The 20,027-nt window shown below is 32.0% G+C and overlaps 1 protein-coding gene across 1 annotated transcript; it reads left to right on the top strand.

Moving 5' to 3' along the window:
* The first annotated feature begins 3,514 nt into the window (after window positions 1-3,514).
* On the top strand, window positions 3,515-19,417 carry LOC139526131 (uncharacterized). Its single transcript, XM_071321273.1, has 7 exons — window positions 3,515-3,633; window positions 7,496-7,589; window positions 8,607-8,639; window positions 9,514-9,552; window positions 11,242-11,277; window positions 17,836-17,866; window positions 18,296-19,417. The coding sequence occupies exons 1-7, from the start codon at window positions 3,523-3,525 to the stop codon at window positions 18,318-18,320; spliced, it is 369 nt and encodes a 122-aa protein (XP_071177374.1). The 5' UTR covers window positions 3,515-3,522; the 3' UTR covers window positions 18,321-19,417.
* Window positions 19,418-20,027: the final 610 nt, after the last annotated feature.

Consider the following 20,027-nt stretch of genomic DNA (forward strand, 5'->3'; position numbering starts at 1 on the left):
TTATATGAACTGTTTTCTGATCCATAGCACTAGGTTACCTTCGGTTCTACTTTTGTCTTGCTTCAAAAGCCTTAAACATGTTAAAAGAACTGCTCAATTACTTATCCGAAGCACCTGGGTTACCTTACAATTTGCGTGCTGTTGTTTTAAAAATATTTTGTTTATTGTTGTATTTTTTGTGTTTTGTATTTTTTATAGTTGCATTTAGTGTGCCAAAACATATGAAAACTTGACGTTTGTGACGTCACATACCAAACAATGACGTCATTCAATAAATTGCGTCAATTCCGAATGACCGTTCTTTTGGACCTATTTTGAGGAATTTTTTTCTTACGCTTACATAAATAAAAACTGACTTTATGTAAATAAATGTTAATATGGATTAAACAGCAGGCTATTAATCAAATAAGCAAAACTACTGTATTTACTACTAAACATATGATAAAAAACAATAACGCATGTAAATGTTGAATTATACGAGATTTACATATAAGGATTTAAAACAAAATCATAATAAATTATCTAAACATTTCTACGTATCAAGAACCTAATATTTAACATGTATTAAAGCATTGCAAAATGCAGTAAAGCAGTTTATTTTCAAAAGATTTAGTTTTCCCTAATATAATACTTTTTATAAGCCACATGTTTCTTCGAGTTTAAGATACGAAAACTGGAAATATAGCAATCATGATCTTCTTTATCTTTTTTGAATTGCAGAAAATCGTGGACAGTGCATGAAATACTGCAGGTAAGAAATATTCATGAAGTTTGTATTTTTTGAATATAAATATAAGAATATGTGGTATGAGTGTCACTGAGTCAACTCTCCATCAAAGTCACAATTTATAAAAGTAAACCATTATAGGTCAAAGTGAGATCTTCAGCACGGAGAAGAATATTTCATTGCAGAGTAACTGTTTTCAATCTTTATATAGAGGAAAATGATGTCTATAAAACACTTTTTATACATGATTCTGAAGAATTTTCAATGTACTTGAAATAATCAAATAAACTAGTGTGTCATATCTTTTATATCATCATGAGTGAGAATCCAAGATATCTTCAAGTGAAATAAAATAATTTTTCATATCATGTATTTCTCAAATCTCTTTGGCAGATATAAATCTCTGAACTTACAATACATGTTCAAACCTGGACCTGTTAGTTGGTATCGCTTTATTGTTTGGTTTTAAACAGAATAATTATCAGAAGATGTATAATGTTTTCTAAAAATTAACACGTGGTCTTTGGTTAGGCCTCGGTGTTTGGACGGTCTATGCAGCCCGAATTGTTGTACCTTAATTTTATCAGCTCTGAGGTGGTGAGTTCGAATGAGAAATGCAGCAGGTTTAATCGACTTTAATTTTTATTGTCAAGTATTTTTAGCTTTCCTACCTTTTTCCGCACACTATTACTGCCTTGCCAATAAAAACAACCCGCCACTAGATATCACAGTGACTATATTGCTGAAAGAAGAGTTTAAAACCAACCAATCAACCAACTGTTTATAGAAATCAATATCATGCGTTTGTAAAGGCCATATACATCAATGGTTTCTAATAAGCATTCAGTCGAAAACTGTATTTTGCATGTTTCGACCCCGAAAACTGGAACACATATGTGATACAGAATTAAAATGATTTGTATTCCTTACATGAAAGTGTTGATACAAAAAAAAGTTTACTTTTAAGATAATGCTATGCTCCTATATATGTCCTACATTCTTTGTATTGGTGTTTGTTATTTAGATTTATTACAAAGAAACCGATATTTTAGAAGCATTGTTTTCCTAGCCGAAGGTTATCAAAAATGATAATATGAACAGACCGTCCTAATCGAAATCTGAAATTCCGAATTCCGGATACATATAACGAATGAAACTCGTATTTTCCAAACATTCCATTAACTAATCGTCTATGTGGGGATTGTAGATATTGGCAAAGAGCCTGAAATAAGTGGTCGACATTTAAATAACACGTATACTTCGTTCAACTACTAACAGTTTATTCTGTGATTTCTAGAAAATGTCACATCTACAGAAGATAAATGCTGCAGCCATATGGCCTTTGTTAGTCATGTTTGATTTTAATTATAGTTCATTTATATATATATTGGAGTTAAGTATTAGGTACATTATCAACGAACTAGTTCACCTTTTTGTTTTAGGGCCATTTAATACACTCCTCCGGGTGCGGGATATTTCTCGCTGTATGGAAGACTAATTGGTGCCATTCGGCTGTGTTCTGCTCTTTGGTCAGGTTGTTGTCTCTTTGACAAAGTCACTTATTCCATACAAATGATAACATAGATCTCAGCACTAATATTGCCTGTTTATTAATCGATTTCTCTCCTGCAAAACAGGACAGACAAAAGAGCAATCCAGGTGAAAGACATTTGTGGCAATATCAATCTCAACTTAAATTTAGAAACAGAATACTTTACTATTGTTTTGGGAGATACTGTTGCACCACGATAATTATTCATAGCACAAATAAAACGTAAAAATATAATGCTTCATCCCTGTCATGATTTACTATCAGCAGGAGATCTTTGCCAAAAAAAACCCTTGGAAACATTAGGAAAAACAGTTTACCTGTACATGATGACAATGAATTGTAAACTCTTATGTTTAAACATGTCAGCTATATACACAATATAGATACAAAAAAACCCTGATGAAAACTAAAGCAGAATTCGGCAGGTACCACATCGGCGTTTCTTTTAAATGCCAGTCATTAGATATAATAGTTATCACTCAAATGATATATTACTTCATAAGAAAAACTCAGCGATATATATAAGACATATCAATAACATTGCTATGATAGGGATATCTATGAACATATACAATGCAAAACTGTTTACCAAAATGGAAAATTCGGCATTTCTCAATTACTTATATACTAACTTACGTATAGAGCAACTATTTATGAATTTGACCGCGTGGATTAACTTCATTTCTGATTACGTGTTCGATATAAAATTTAACTTTTCTTGTCATTGATGCTCGGTGATGGAGTTTATTTTCAAATTGTGATGACTATATAATTATGAGCATGGACGGTTGACATTTTTACAAAACAGGGAGGAATGTAGTTAACGGCCGAAAAGTCGAAAAATAACAGAATGTGATACCGAAATTGATGCATATTGCGATTATTTCTGAGTTCAGCTCATCTCGTTTTTTTTATAGCAGTCCTGATATTTCTTCTGTGTCATCGTATTATATAAAGATCATAACTGATATGAATTATAGTATATAATTATATAATTATTGCACAAATACAACAATACAATTACATACAGCTAAATGTCGGCACTTTAATGCAAATGAAGATTTTTTATTCTAATACGAACACAAAACATGCAATATCAGCTGATTTCTATTTTACTCATTCTCTAGTCAAGTGTCAGTCTATACAATTTTCGTATTTAACCGGTATAAGATTTGTTTGGTTTTTGAACTCTGAACTGTTATGTTCCGGGTTCTGCTTTTATTTCACTTCCTGAACGACGAGTATGAAAGATTCTTTGATAGGATCTGTTGTTGGTTTAGTAATGGATGCTATTGTATCATGTCTTTTTTATTGGTTTTGCACAAGAAATAAAGGAACAGCAACTGAAGATAAGGTTATTCTACAATTAGTTTAAGAACTAGGACCATTTTTATATATATATATGGAAACGTTATCATAAGGACCTTTACAATAATTTTATGAAATATGATAGTTTTCACAAGGAATGCTTTAGTAAACTTTGCACAGGTAAGTTTAATTATAAGCCCAGGATACTTTTTATTTAATCATGTGAGAATCCTAAAACAACAAAAGAGGTCGTTTGACATATCATCACACAGATCTAGGTACATGAAGGTCAATACATACATACTGCTGGTTTGGTTACTTTTTTACAGATCAAATATATAAATCTAGTAGGTACACTTTAACAAGGTGATAGATCAATGGATATAGTTATTGTTTAGCCAAATGATAATAAATTAAATACAAAATTAAATCTCATTCAAATGTGAGCAAAATGTGTGCCTAAGTCTTAACCTATCCGATTTATATGTTCTGAAATCTAATATAACATGATCTTTCAGTCCCGAATTCATCTTCTTTTTGTCGTGGTTAACATTTATGATATGCTAAAACTTTTATTTACATTATTTTATTTACACTGAAATCATTTTATGCATGTGCTGACTGATCAATATAGGAATTATTAAATGAATTTCACAACGTACAATAAACAATCGTAATTATGTAGCAGTTGAAGACACATTGAATAGATTTTTAACTAATTTGTAAATCTTTTGTCTTACTCCTTTGTTTATGTTATGAACAATGGCACTTAATAAATATCACATGCACGAAGGTTTTTTCATTGTTGCATAGGTCAGGGGCTTTATTTATTACAATGAGAGAATTACAAAAAGAAAAGAGGAGTCAAATGCTTCTAAGGTCGACTTTTCCTGAGCCATTTGGACCAATAGATTTCAAATTATTTCTATTTTTTATAATTATTTTGAATTAATGAATGAACATTATTTATTGATTTTGCCATTTGATACGGGACTACCGTTCTGAATTTTCCTCAGAGTTTGGTATTTTTGTAGTTTTCGTTTTTCTTTTATGAAGGATAAATGTGTGGTATAAATTCGGGTGTTATTGGAAACTAAGGGGTGCACAAAACACTCTCCAGCTTATAGTACGGCGGCTTCATGAAAAATTGTGCACAACCTGCTTCAAGCATGAAATTTGGCACAAAGCTTGATCTAGTATTACTCTTTGATTTCAGATAGGGAGGCAATCTGAAAAAATGCACCACTTCCGGTAAAATTCAATATGGCGGACATTATACTTAAATCAGCCCAATATCTAAGGCTGATAGGTGAAAAGGTGTGATAATAATGCTACTATCATTATAGTCGGCACAAACCTTTGTTATGTGCTACTTTGGGATATATTAAAAAGATTATATGACTTAAAAACCCTATTTCCGGTTAAATCCAACATATTTATTTAGGGATGTTTAATGTATTGCTTTTATCATTATATAGTGCGGGACTTTTCTTGTTTGCTTCTCATGGATACAATATATAGGACATATGTCTTTAAACCCCCTTCTTTCGGTAATATCCAATATGGCAGACATAGAAATATCAACTTTTAATTTCATTATTCAACTTCTTTCAAAATGTAAAAAAAGTGTTTTTTTTGCTGGTAAGTTAACTTTTGGATTGAAGTTATCGTCAAACTACTAATTCACTATTATGTTTAAACAAAGTTAACACTTTCGGTAAAACAAAATCGATATGGCATAAATTTTAGATATGAGTCTCTAATTCTGTATCCTCGATGTAGAGTTTTTGATAGATTGATTAAACAAAATAAGGTCATTAAAGTACTAAAACATCATAGAACAACTAATTTATGGTCGCAATTACATTTTTGTCATAATCACCACCGCAAGCATATAAAGCAGTGCACGGGAGACCCGATTTCCATAACATCATAATGAACAAGCTCATGACAAGATGAAGAGGTCTCAAAAAGATTTGTCCAAAAGGGTTTCCATGGATCATATTTGTCCCTTCGCCATTTATAACCGTCTGGACTAATTAGCATAGGAACCAATTCCAATCTTAGTACTAATTGACACCTGCCAAGGTATATTGCACATTTTACATTCTTAAAAAGTCTAGATCGAGTCGTGGGAATAGCCTCAATTAGTCTTTCCTCTTCCAAAAACAAATGTTTTCTTGCTTCGTTATCCCCGTCTAAGAATTGGATCGTATGCTACCCATTCAAGGCTCTAATGGGTGGCGAAGGGACGAAGAGATCCATGGGAATCCTTTTGAAAAACTCTTTCTGAGGCCTCACTATCTTGTCAGGTGCTTGTACCTTGTGGATGTAAGAAAGGATGCTGCGGTAGTTGTAAATATGGAAAACGGGTCTCACGTGCACTGATGCATGAGCTTGTGGTGGTGATTGTGAATAAGCATGTATTTGTGGTCAAATAGTAGTAATTCTAAAATTATTTAAGAACTTAAGTGACCTTATTTTGTTTTAATCAATTTATCCAAAACACTACATCGAGGATATTGCTTGCCATATTGTTTTTTTTTACCGGAAGTGTATTTGTATCAAAACATTTAAACCATGATAGAGAATTAGTTGTTTTGAGGATAACTTAAGGCCAAAAGTTAAATGACCAGCACATTTTTTTTTAAATCGAAAACATTTGAAAATTGAAAAACAAAATAGTGATCTTTCCATATTAGCCATATTAGATAATACCGGATGTAGGGGTTATAAAGACATATGTACTATACATTGTATCAAAGGCAAGCACCAAAGAAAGGTTCCTGCACAATATAATGATATTAGCAATACGTTGAAACACATTTCAATTACCCTCCCTAAAAAATAGCTTATTTTAGTACAATGTCAGCCATATTGGATTTTACCGGAAGTATAGTCTGAAGACATCTAATCTATATAATATATTCAAACATAGTACTTAATAAAGGTTAGTACCAATTATTAATATAGTAGCATGATAACAACACCTTTTCACATACGAGCTTTCGATATTTGGCTGATTTAAATATGATGTCCGCCATTTTGGATTTTACCGGACGTGAGACATTTTTTTCAAATGCCTCCCTACCTAAATTAGAAGAGTGATAGTTGAGGAAGGTCCATTCCAAATTTGAAAATGAGAAATTTCCAACTCTAAAAAATAAAACAAAGGACACAAGAAAGGTTTTCTGAAGTCAGGAAAGGCGATTTTTTTTTGTACTCGTAGGTAAGTGTTATATGAAAAGAATATAAAATAACCTTTCAAGATGGGAAGAAAAATATTGAAATAGCCATGCAAGACGTACATGTAGGAAGGCGTCACAGAAAAAATAAAAACAATCTTTTGAGACGTCATAATGGACTAGAATCTCAGTTGTCAATTTTATATCATTCTAAATTTTAATAATTGGCATTCCTATGGCACAACAAGAAAAACGTTGACAAGTTGTATAGGATTATTTAAAAAATGTGGGGAAAATTGAATAGGCAACTTTCTACATATAAATATAAATGCGTAAGTATTTATGATTGTCAAATTGATGTCATCAGTAGATGTCAAATGCATTGTCTATACAAAGAAAATAAAATACATTTTAAACAAAGAAATTTCGTATGGTTTTATTTTGGTAAAGTCAATAAATACACACATAGGTTGCAATCTGTTGAATTATCAGTTCAGTGTGACTCGAATATCAGAAATAAAAAATCGGATTGTAGTTATTGGCACGTTGACCAATGTTGACAAGGTCAAATCTATGAATGTAAGATGCTTTTCATTTTTTTTTCCAAAATCAATTGAAGTAGGACAAACACGTAAAGATTTTGCAGCTGTAGCAGAGTTTAATAAATACTTTAATTTGATGTGAATAAATTACAATTTTTGTAAAGCTTTGGAACATTTACAGGTACCCCGGAACTGTGAGGTTATGAAACAATTTGTTTTGGTTTTGGTTTTAGTCATAGTGTTTGTTTTTACAAAACAGATCGTAGATAAAGAATGTAAGTACTAATTTCATCATTATAATAACTGGTAGGTATGTTCGTTTGTTAAATGTCAGCAAAGTTTATAAACAGAAGGATGTATGAACCGTGCTTAGCTAAAAGTGTATATTTTCTTCCTTATATCCGTTAAAAAAATACCATACTATTTTTACTAAAGCGACTGATATTGACACAAAATACGTTTTACCATCATTAAGTGAATCGATATGATGCGTCGGTGTTTACACTAGCAATATGTTTTAGAATCGTACATCTTTAAATATCAACATAAACGTTTTACCAGTACATACTGAAATGATGCGTTGAGGACAAACTACTCAAACACACGAACAGTGAAAAGGTCGGATTACTATCCTCCATGATCTGACATTTTTCTATTATTGTGAACCCAGTCTTATACGTTCAAAACAGATTCGTACGGTTCTCTATAGTTCCATTCCTTTTAAGTGGTAAATTTATTTAATTGATAAATGTCGTTTATTTACAAAAAAAAACAATTATCTATAGTGTCGTTGAAAATTGAAAAAAAGATTATTAAATAACTGATAAGTGTCGTTTGGTTACCATAATAATTATCTGGTTCTTTCTAAGTGGTAAAATTAGTTAAATTAATAAGTGTCGCTTATTTACGACAACAATTATCTATACAAATGCTATAGTTGCGTTCTTTAATTGATACTTTTTTTAATTACTACAACTAGTTTCTATAGTTTCGTTCTTTCTCAGTGGTAATATTCGTTAAATGAATGAGAGTAAGATATTCATTTGTTAATATAGTTGTAATATAAATATTTCTTTTTCGTACTGGATAACGCGAGTTTATTCTACATGAGCATTTCCAAAAACTAATTAGTTCCAATAGTTTAACACTTTTAACTGGAGGTTTCGAAAGTTAATAAAGTTCATTATTAATCTAACAGCGATCTGGACTTCATTTCATTTCAATATTATATATGGTACTTATGTTTATAGAAAGAAAAACATAATGATACTTTGATTATTTTATACTTACAGGTATAAAGTGTTACAAATGTTTTGATTATGAAGGTAAATCTTACTAATATTTGAATTGTGTTGTTTGTTTATTGTTATTATACTTTACTACCGTGATTTATTATAATTTTAGCTGATTTAAAATATTGGGAAGATTAAAAAGTCTGAAAAATCCTTGACCTTTCTTCGTTTAAGTAAATTTAAGGTATGGTAGCAAGGAAAACGTCAACACCCAAACATAGTAAATTGGAAGTTGAACAGTTTTGTTTACATTTCCATTTTAAAATGCATATATGAACAAGCATCCAATAAACATTGGATCTGATTAAAAGGACACTAGCTGTGAAATTCAGATTCACCGATATGACTCAATTCTCATATTTCACTTATAATATACTTAAACAGAAATCCAAATTACAATGAATCTGAAATAAACAGTAAAGAGAGCATACACGCGATAATATATTTTAAAATTTTGAGTGTATTTAGCTAGGCTAGACGCTATCTAATTAACCAGCGAGATGCCCTCCAAATATTGCCGATAGTTACATAACCCGATATAGGCATAAAAGCAAATATGAAAACATTGCACATGTTTGTTTGATTTCATGTTATAGGTTACAAAAAAAGTGATTACATTTTTTACCTGTATAAGAATAATTTGTGTGGATAGATTTAGTCAACGAAACGGTTAACCCTTGTTTCAATTTTAATGTTGAAATTCTTTTCTTTTTAAATGGTGGAACACAACGTATGCATGCGTAACCAATTTCTAGATAATGGGTAAAATTATATGTGTTATAAATTCATCAATGTTATTTATAAGTCAAAAGACTTAAGATACTAGAGAGTATATACATATATATATGTATATTATTAATAATTGCTTGATTAAACTTGGTGCAATATTCAAATTTTGCTTTTGTAGAACATGAATTGCAAAGATGTTACACGCGTTGTATTCTTGGTAAGTATATTATTCATATAACTTCATGGGTTTGTTCAGATCCTTCTTAATTAAAGAGGTTCTGGATGCACGGGCCCATTTTATGTATTCTTCAATTTCATGTGCAATGCTTCTATATTTAGTTTTTTGAGCACTATTATCTTATCTTTATATTTTGACATTACAATGTATATTATTCATGATATTCTGTTTTTCTTTATTTTTGGTTCCATTTTTCTGTGTTTTTTTGGGTATTTTATCTCTATTTTAAAACCCCTATTCACACATAAATTTATTCCTGTTACCTGTTAATAAATCGAATTATGAATTTAAATATATATATATGCGATGGAAAATTGAAACAGCCTTACGCTTTTGATAATTGAGAGGTGAACCGGACTGGTTGATTAGTTCCTTTTATTCTATAATGAAACAAAAGAAGAAACATTATAAAAATTGACAATGATTCCTTTTTTGTTTTGTTTTGATATGCATATATCAATGACTCACAGTCGCTTTCCATTGAATGAACTATCATTGTCTTTTGAACAAGACTTGTTTGACATTAATATTTATCTTAAGTAAATGACAAACCTATTTAGAAATATACAGATTTCTTTTCACCGTAGTAAACTTTTTATCTAAATTTGACAATTAACCTTTGGAAGGTTCTTTAATAATTATCCCACAAGGACGCGGTGTGTCAGTGTAAGATCAATCCGATGGCCGACTGGGATAACTATTTAACATCCCAGCTGTTTTAGATTAGACGAACAACCATTTACAATTCGAAAAATCTACTTTAAAACGCCACTCAACCATAACAATATACTTTATATATTACTATATGGTGTATACCCTTTTTGACCCCCAAACACGATGAATAGATCTCAAACAATGTCAACTCGCCCCACTTGCCAATCGGCCCACACTATATCGCCACTTTATAAATATATCGTCCAACTCTTGTTTACCGACTTGCCCCACTTTAAAAAAGTGTAAAATCAAATTGAACAGTCAGTCTGAAAACTCACTAACGGAAAAGGTTAAACCCCTACTGAATAAAGATGTGACAACTCGCCCCACTTATAAAAAGATCTTGCTTCGTTTAATATGTCAAATTACTACTATTTCGTATCCAGTCGTCCTGGTGTAGTGGTATGTGTCGTGGCTTGATATGCTAAAGTTCTCGAGTTTGATTCCCAGCATATACACTGGATTTTTTTCTACGTGAATTTTGATAGATAGTCTTTTCCGTATTATTAATTTTAAGTTTTATAGTGGATTTGACATTCCCGCCAAAATGTTACAGAACAAAGGAAAAGATGCATAACAAAGAAACTCAAACTGGGGTGATCTGGTAGGGGTGATCCGGCTCAGATCACTCCTGTTAGAACAAAGGAGCTTAGATGTAATTTTTATGAAACCTTTCCTGTTTACATTTGATAAGTTTGATTAATGATTCTAGTATATTCTTTTCATACTATGTTTTTTGTAAGTCTAGTAGATCTTTCGAGCATAGAAACTTTTATTGATATCTGCATTGTTATCTTACGTTGAGAGAAGACAAATTAATTTCCCAATAACAATTACAATACACGAATCAAGGGAACTAAACAACTTGTTACACTTTTATAACAAAAGTTTCTTTGTAATTATTTATTGATTGATGTAAGCGTACATAATTTAAATTTCATTTCTATATTAAAGTTGAAAGTTGTGTGGCGAGATGCATGCATTCTGGAGGTAAGTGTTGAACAACTATGTAACGTTCAAAACTTCAAAATTAATCGTTGGCGTGATTTCCGAAACTTGATTGACAATACGACAAATTAATGATATTTTCATCATAGTCATTACGACAACAAAGAATAAATGTATGAATGTAACAGTTGGAATATACTTTTAGATATTTGGATGATATGTTGGCTCTCAATAATGACCACTTCAGTATGTATACTAAAGATATTGATCATGTTAAACTTACTTTTAATAAAACTAATACAAACAATGACCACTGCCTTTTCCTCGATCTTGATATCTATATCATAAACGGAAAGCTTAATACTCAAATGTGTGACGAAAGAGATATTTTTAAAGTTTGCTATCGTTGATTATACATTTTTAGATGATGACGTTCCCTTGTCACCATCTTGCGATATTCATATATCTTAACTTGTATGATTCACTCGTGTATGTAACAACGTCTTAGATTTAAGCGAGAAAAGTTTATGTATTACTGTAAAATCATTACACCAGGGTTTTCGATATCATAAACTAGTCAAAACATTCACTAAATTTCATCATCGGTACAAGGACATCATTCGTAAATATATCTCAACATGCAGACACTTCCAATCTTTTATGGTAATATTCTTTACAGAGCATAAAAATGTCAGTATTCAACTCAAAAGCTAACAAAACCTTTCAACATACTTATTTAGAAGGAATATAGTTACATACTGTTGTCAGGTCATTAAAGATTGCATATTTTGGCTTTAATATTGAATCACTTATAGGGTCTTTGCATCGGAATTAAACACATTTATTTAAAACCAGTTGTTAGCATGACACGGGTTATGTTCTTCACATATATTTTATGTTGGTACGATTCTAAACCCCTACTGAGAGGGATTGTGCCTGATATTCATATGATGAAGATATAATCTTTCAATTAGTTTAATTGAGGTCTGGAGCTGGTAGTCAGTGAACTTCAAGTTGTGTTTTTTTTTATATATTAATGTCATTTTGTTTATTTTAATTTGTTACCTCTTCTTACATCGGACAGGGTCTTCTCTTGAACATAATTTTACTGTGCATATTGTTATGCATTTACTTTTCTACATTTGCTAGAGGTATAGGGGGAGGGTTGAGATCTAAGAAACATGTTAAACCTCGCCGCATTTTTGCGCCTATCCCAAGTCAGGAGCCTCTGTTCTTTGTTAGTCTTGTAAGATTTTCAATTTTAGTTTCTTGTGTATAATTCGTAGTTCAGTATGGCGTCCATTATCACTGTACGTGTAGAGATATTTGGTTAGGGGCGTGCAAGAGTTTTAGTCCGGCCGATCGGTGAAAAAAATTGCTCAAATAATGAGGAAAGCACCAATTTTTGCATGATGGTACATTTTTGTGTACTAAGCAATATTAGCTATGGACCCATCCTTTAAATTCAATATGGCGATTTATTTCAAGATGGCTGCCGTACGTTCTAAAATGTTTTCCAGTATTGCACAATCCACAGTGGATTTGACGCTGGAAGCACAAAAATCAACATATTTGAATGACTTGGTGTACTTAGCAAGATTTTTTTCATCTATCTTTGAAATATAAAATGGTGGCTATTGTCAAAATGGCCGCCTTGAAAAATAAGCAAATATTAATTTTTGAGAATTGACCTGATTATAAACATTTTATTGATGTATAGTGTCATTAAGTATCTGTCCCAGTTCTGTCCTTTTTGATTTTGTCTTGCTTGTCAGTTCATACACAAATAAGTAGCTTTCATAAAAAGCTGCAGTAGTATCTTTCATTAAAAGCTGCACTATTTGTTGTCTTGGTCACACATAAAAGCTGTGATTTGGGATTTATCTGCCTTTATATTTTATTCAGTGCCTATCTTATTTCTTGGGTCGCAATATTTTGAAATTTGAGATATTATACTGTGAATTGAGAATCATTTAAACACAAATTAGTGAAATGGCAGGAATTGAGGACAAGAAGGACAAGAACATTAAAATGGCAGAAATTGAATCACTTGGGGATATGGAGAAACCCACAGCTGAAGACGCTCAAACAAAGGACAGCTCATAAATGACAATTAAACAATTGTACCAAGAATATTTAGCAGATAGAAAATCGAATGCTCAAAGAACCGCTAAGATTTACCGCAATATAAAACAGAGCGAAGCGCGAATTGATAAAATATGTGTTGGTCTCATTACGATTCAAGCTGAACAGAAAGAGGCAACGAATATTAATAACAAATAGATGGGAGCAATATCTCAGCAACTTCAGCAGTCTGAAGACAGTATAAACATCAAGGCTAGTGGTAATTGCTTGGCGATATTGATGGTCAGACCAATAAGAAATTCAATGTTGTGGTGAGACGGATGGACAAGCTGACAACAATTGAGGAAGGAGACACAGTTTAATTTAAAAGTGCATTTGAACAGCAGGGTACCTTCCAACAACTGGCATCTGTTGTAGATGAATTAGTGGACAATCGAAATAAAGAAGTTAATATTCCTGCAATTGACTCATCATCTCAGCCAAAATTTGACCTGAGCCAGTACAACGCAAGTTAACCAAAAGTACACAACAAAATCCATGCCTTGCGTCTTTCCCCAAAAGTACACAACAAAATCCATGCCTTGCGTCTTCCCCCAATTGTAGTTCGCATGACCCATCAACCTCGCCAACTCTGATGAAGGTTTATCCCCCTTAAGTCAAAGGTCCTATGTCAGGGCCCTTGACCCTGCATGAGACAGTTCAAATCATTCAACAACCATCTCAATTTAAGCAGATTTGAGAATTTAGAATCATTTAAACACAAATCCTGTTGAAGGTGTCTTCCTCTGCTATTTCCTGCATCGGTCAGTGGAGTCAGCTTGCTGTTATGGGAAGCCTGTTGGAGCTCAAGGAGCTGACGAGGTTGTCATGATTGGAGTGATAAATGTGGGATTTGCCATTGACTCGACGGGGATGATACCGTAAGTATGCAAGGCATTCAGCATTTGATAAACTTGATAGAATCCACTTGCAGGCAACTGTTTCTGTTGAAACATGAAACATTTAACCCCATCACAAAAACGAACAGATGCCCCCAGATATTGTCATCAGACGAACAATTTGAAAGAGCTTAGCATTACGAGGTACTATATATGACCAGAATGTGAAAATGATTGTGGACACTACTGCAATGATAACATTAGTAAATGAGAAATTAATTCCGGCATTAAATTGAGATTTTTAGAATGTAACGCTACATGGTTTGGGTAACAGCTTATTTTTGGGAAGATTATAAAGAACGACTCTCGACATTAATAGAGTAAACATACAATGGGACGTGTGCAAAGAGCCATTCACAGACGATGTTAAACTTAGGCTAGATATTTTGGACACACTGAGCGCAGTGATAAACCTGAGACGTCCCACAATTACCATCACCAATAAAGTGAAATACGCCATTTATTAACAGTGGAAACGAAATTTCAACTCAGCATGTTTGCATAAAACGGACCATCACAGTTCCGCCAAACTGAACAAGAGGCTCTCAAGAGCCTGAATCGCTCACCTGGTAAACAATGCCTTATTAACTAAATTAATAAATTAATGTTTTTTGTAAATTAAACAGAGTAACAAAGGCCATGTACTATGCTGGAAATACCTTTTAAAGCCCCTTAGGAACCTCTGGAAAGAAATGGGCATGAGTTCGCCCTACATTTAGTTAAGATACAGTGTAGGTCAATCTGATGATTCACAATATAATTGTTATTACCAGTTTATCTTTATCTAAAATAATATTCAAGATAATAACCAAACACTGCAAAATTTCTTTAAAATCATCAATTCAGGGGCATTATACCTGAAAAACCAGTTACTCAATTCGGCTGAAAATTTCAGGACAGGTAGACCTTGACCTAATAAATACTTTAACTTTTTGTCTTATTTGCTCTAAATGGTGGAGTTTTTGAGATATAAGCCAAAATCTGCATTTTACCCTGTGTTCTATTTTTAGCAAAGACGGCCATGTTTTTTGACGAAATAGAAAATAAAACACAAACTTTATTTAATACACCCTACTGATCATTCAGTTGAAGTTTGGTTGAATTTGGTTGAGCAGATTTAGAGGAGAAGATTTTTTAAAGTTAGCAAATATGATGAACAAATTGTGAAAAATTGTCATTAAAGGACAATAATCCCTTAAGGGGTCAATTGACAATTTTGGTCATATTGACTAATTTGTAGATCTTACTTTGCTTATCATTTTTGCTGTTTACAGTTTATCTTTATCTATAATAATATTCAAGGTAATGACCAACCAGGTGCTCCGCAGGGCGCAGCTTTCTACGACCCCAGTGGTTGAACCCTGAACAGATAGGGCAAATTTGGTCACAATTTTCAAGTTTGATTCTGTCTGAATTTGGATTGTGATCAAATTTTTGACATAATAAAGGTTTTTGTCCCAAAATGAATGTGGTCAAAGATCTAACAAATCTATTGCACAATACTGTGCAATTGAAGATTTCTTCTTGAAACTTTTCAAAAATTTCGAAAAAAAAGAAAGCCCTTCAAAAAAATGGTAAACAAAAAATCCCCCCTCCAACTTTTTAAAACCCCCTTGGAGCAATAACCCTTAAACTCAATCCTATGCTTTCCATTGCAGTATTGAACCTTGTAGTACAATTTCAGAGAGATCCATACACTTAAACACAAGTTATTGTCATGATTGTTTTGAAACTAGAAACATGCTTCTTTTTGGCCCTTTTTTGGCCCCTAATTCCTACATATTTTGGGCAATTAACCCAAAACTTAATCCCAGCCTCCCCTTTGTTATATGGTACATTGTGGTACACTTTCAGTGAGATCCATACAATTACACATAAGTTATTGTCTTGAAACTAGAAAAATGCTTGTTTTTACCCCTTTTTGGCCCTTAAATGAATCCAAACCTTCTACTTGTGGTTTTAAACATTGCGGTATGATTTCAGAGCAATTGAAATACTTCTACACAAGTTATTATCCTGAAACTAGAAAAATGCTTGTTTTAGGCCCCTTTTGGGCCCTTAATTCCTAATCAGTTCGGACCATCATCCCCAAAATCAATCCCAACCTTCCTTTTGTGGTATTGAACCTTCTGAAAAAATTTCATGACGATCTATTCACTGAAACTAATGTTATTTTACGGAAACCAATGTGTCTTCGGACGACGACGCAGACGACGCAGACGACGACATCATACCATTATACGATCCCGAAAATTTTTTGGGTCGTAAAAAAACTGCAAAGTTTCCTTAAAATTACCAATTAAGTGGCAGCAACCCAACAATGGGTTGTTTGATTCATCTGAAAATTTCAGGGCTGATAGATCTTACCCTAATTAACATTTTTACCTCAATCAGATTTGCTCTAAATGCTTTCGTTTTTGAGATATAAGTCAAAAACTGCATTTGACCCCATTGTTCTATTTTTAGCAATGGCGACCATGTTTGTGGATAGATCAAAACTTCGGATACAATTTATAAACTAGATACCCTAAGGAACATTCAATTAAAGTTTGGAAGTATTTGGCCTAGTAGTTTCAGAGGAGAAATTTCTTGAAATAGTTTACGACGACCGACGATGACAGAGGACGACGGACGACGACAGACGACGACAGACGACGGACGACGACGGACGCCAAGTGATGGCATAAGTTCACTTTGGCCCTTCGGGCCACGTGAGCTAAAAATGACTGTTACCATAAAAACTAATAAAATTGCTGACCAGAAGTGCATTTTAGGACCATGCTCGCTGAATAGTTGCAAATTGGTTTCGCCGCACGTAGTTAGAAAGTGAATTAAGACGTGGTATTGAAGAGACACGAGACAAGGTGCCCTCGGCACTGCCTCAAAGTTAAGATGAGTAACCTACTTTTCCACCACATTTAACCGACCTATATTAACGTTCAATCGACTCGTTTCAACCTATTTCATTCCAACCATTAAAACTGAAAGCGTTTAAAGAACAATTACAATAACATGTAACATATTGATTAACATTTTGAATATCACTATTTGTTTTTGTGTATGCAGCCATATTTGCAAATGAATGTGTTATAGAAATAACAAATTAATTTTTTTTATATTTCAAAATTAATTGATAACAAATTCAAGAACATGAAGTCCATTTTTAAAGAATCATTACTCTAATTTCTGAAATTATATAGAATACCTTTAGGACAATCTTGATATTTATACCGTTTTTCCTCCATCTTGAAAATGGCAGCCATATTGGAAGTGGCAGCCATATTGGATTTTTCAGAGTGGGTCCATAGCTGAAATCAAAGGGTATATAACCAAGAACTACTATGCAAAGTTTCATGCTTCCCTCATCAAGTAAGCAATTTTGCTCTATATCTGCACCAATCGGCCGGATTTAAAATCTTAAAATGTATTTAAGCCTTACAAAATGCAGTTTATCAGATTATGTCCAGAAGATTAAGTTGTTCTTCATGTAATACATTTATAGTAAGCAAGTTAAAGTTAAGATATGGACAATGTTAATATTGTCTTATTTATTGTCTTTATCTATTTTTAATTGCAGAAAATCGTGAACAGTGCATGAAACAATGCAAGTAAGTGTGTCTTTCTATGTTGTTATAGTAATAATACTTGACAGAATTAGGATATTAATTAAAGATATTTCATCGCTCATCAAACATGCATGTCTAAAAAATGTCCGTGTCTACAGTTAAAGATTATATATGTATATTTATATCATGTAAATTGCATCTCGAATGTTTAAATTCACATTCGAATCGATGCGTCTTGTTATAGTACTTTTATTATATTATTGTCATGTGTTATTTACATAACTTGCATAATATTGATATATTTCATTTTGTCATAACTTTGTTTCAGTTTTCATCGAATAAATGATGTATAAAACACTTTGTTTTAGATTTGATTCTGTATTATTCGAATGTACCGGGTATTATAAAATGATTGTGATATATTACATACGTTTTTGATCTTATTCAGTTAATTCTTATTCTATATTTCAGAATTAAATGGCAAAAAAGAGTATGATCAAGCTATGAAAATGTATTTTCAATGTTAACTTTTACCGCGAATGACCAGTCAGTGCTATTAACAAAGAACTTTAAACTCTTAACTTTGTTAAGGTGACTTATTGTTATGCTAAAATGATTTATATATAAATATAATTGTAAACATAAACACATGTTCTCAATATAACAACACACCCATGTGCTATCGATAGTTAATAAATACATTTATTTTATTATTCGTGTCCTCAAACACCCATAAAGTATTTATGAACAAAAACTCAAACACATATCTATGGGGAAAAGTTCGCCTAGACGAGTGCAGCAAAGTTTCGAACAAAACAAAGGATGGGCTAAAAATGGACACATTGATTGTATATCAAACACCAAGATTTTTTGTAACTGACAACCTTTCTTCTAAATTTTCTATAACATAGCCATATTTAGCACGATCACTTTTCCATCTACCGTGTTTTTTTCAAATTCTATCTTCAATTTTTTATGCAGCAGCTGCCGTAGCTCCACCAGATCTCAAACTATGAAGACCAAATTTAGTCTTGTCTAAACCAAACTTATAAAGAGCGGACAATAAAATGTCTATAGTGGAAGAATACGATATTTTTTCTTACTTATGAAGTACATAACTGTTGTTACTTTTACAATAGCTGAAACCTCGCAATATATATTACGTACTACTGGAAGAAATATTTGCCAAACTTGAATACCTGTGTAGCACATTGATTGGACAAGTGATGTTATCAGTCTTAGAAATGAGAACATCGTTACTCTCTCTGTATACATCTGTTTTACTGTTTTCAAGAAACAGTTTCACATACACTACAAGCAATTTAAAGTCTGAAATGGCCTATATCTGTACTCGATTGTACTGATTTTTACTCGACCAGTCTGAATTCGTCTGAGATTTACTTGATAATACTCGACTGTAGTCTGAACCATACTTAACAGTCTGAATGTGTACTTGACCAGTACTTAACCATTTTATACTAGTCTGAACTGTGCTCAACCTAGTCTGAACCGTACTCGACCTAGTCTGAACCGTACTCGACCTAGTCTGAACCATACTCGACCAAGTCTTAACCAACCTAGACCTATTCTTTTTATCTTTCAACTGAATTTTATCAATTTAGGATTTTTTTTTTAATAAAAATGAAATTTGAACAACAACTTGAAATTAAAAATGTATTCAATTCAGTATTGAAATTAAAATTTCATAATAATCAATCATAATATAACTTCAACACAATATTAATCAACACTTACGTAATAATATATATCAACTTTTAAAATATAAATAAAACAAGCTGATCAAATAATCTAAAAAAATGAATTGTGACTAACAAATGACTAATATTTTCAATATTTATTCAAAATTTTATGAATATTTCGGATTTATTTTATGGTAACTGGACTATTTTCACCATTAACTTAAGCCTAGTATAGATTTAGTTGAGTTTAATTAATAATGCAGTGAATGTTTTTTTTAATTAATATATATATATATATATATAAAGTAGTATTTAAAAAAAACTTCATAAATTTAAGAAAATGAGAGCTTAATTGTTTTGTTTCTATTAAACCAAGAATTTAATGTAATCATGATAATAGAATTTCCATAGCAATCCTTGATAACCTTTTTAAAAAAGGAAATGTATTCCAAAGTAACAGTAAAAATTTATTTCAATGAATTTAAGTAATTTTGTTGTCAAAT

Source organism: Mytilus edulis, chromosome 6 (assembly GCF_963676685.1).
Source record: "Mytilus edulis chromosome 6, xbMytEdul2.2, whole genome shotgun sequence".
NCBI lineage: Eukaryota > Metazoa > Mollusca > Bivalvia > Mytilida > Mytilidae > Mytilus > Mytilus edulis.

Bases quoted from the DNA above. Each gene is read 5' to 3' on its own strand.
- LOC139526131 (XM_071321273.1), top strand. From the start codon at position 3,523: ATGAAAGATTCTTTGATAGGATCTGTTGTTGGTTTAGTAATGGATGCT. The intron at 7,590-8,606 runs GTAAGTACTAAT...TTATACTTACAG, and splicing joins ACAGATCGTAGATAAAGAAT to GTATAAAGTGTTACAAATGT. The intron at 17,867-18,295 runs GTAAGTGTGTCT...TCTATATTTCAG, and splicing joins CAGTGCATGAAACAATGCAA to AATTAAATGGCAAAAAAGAG.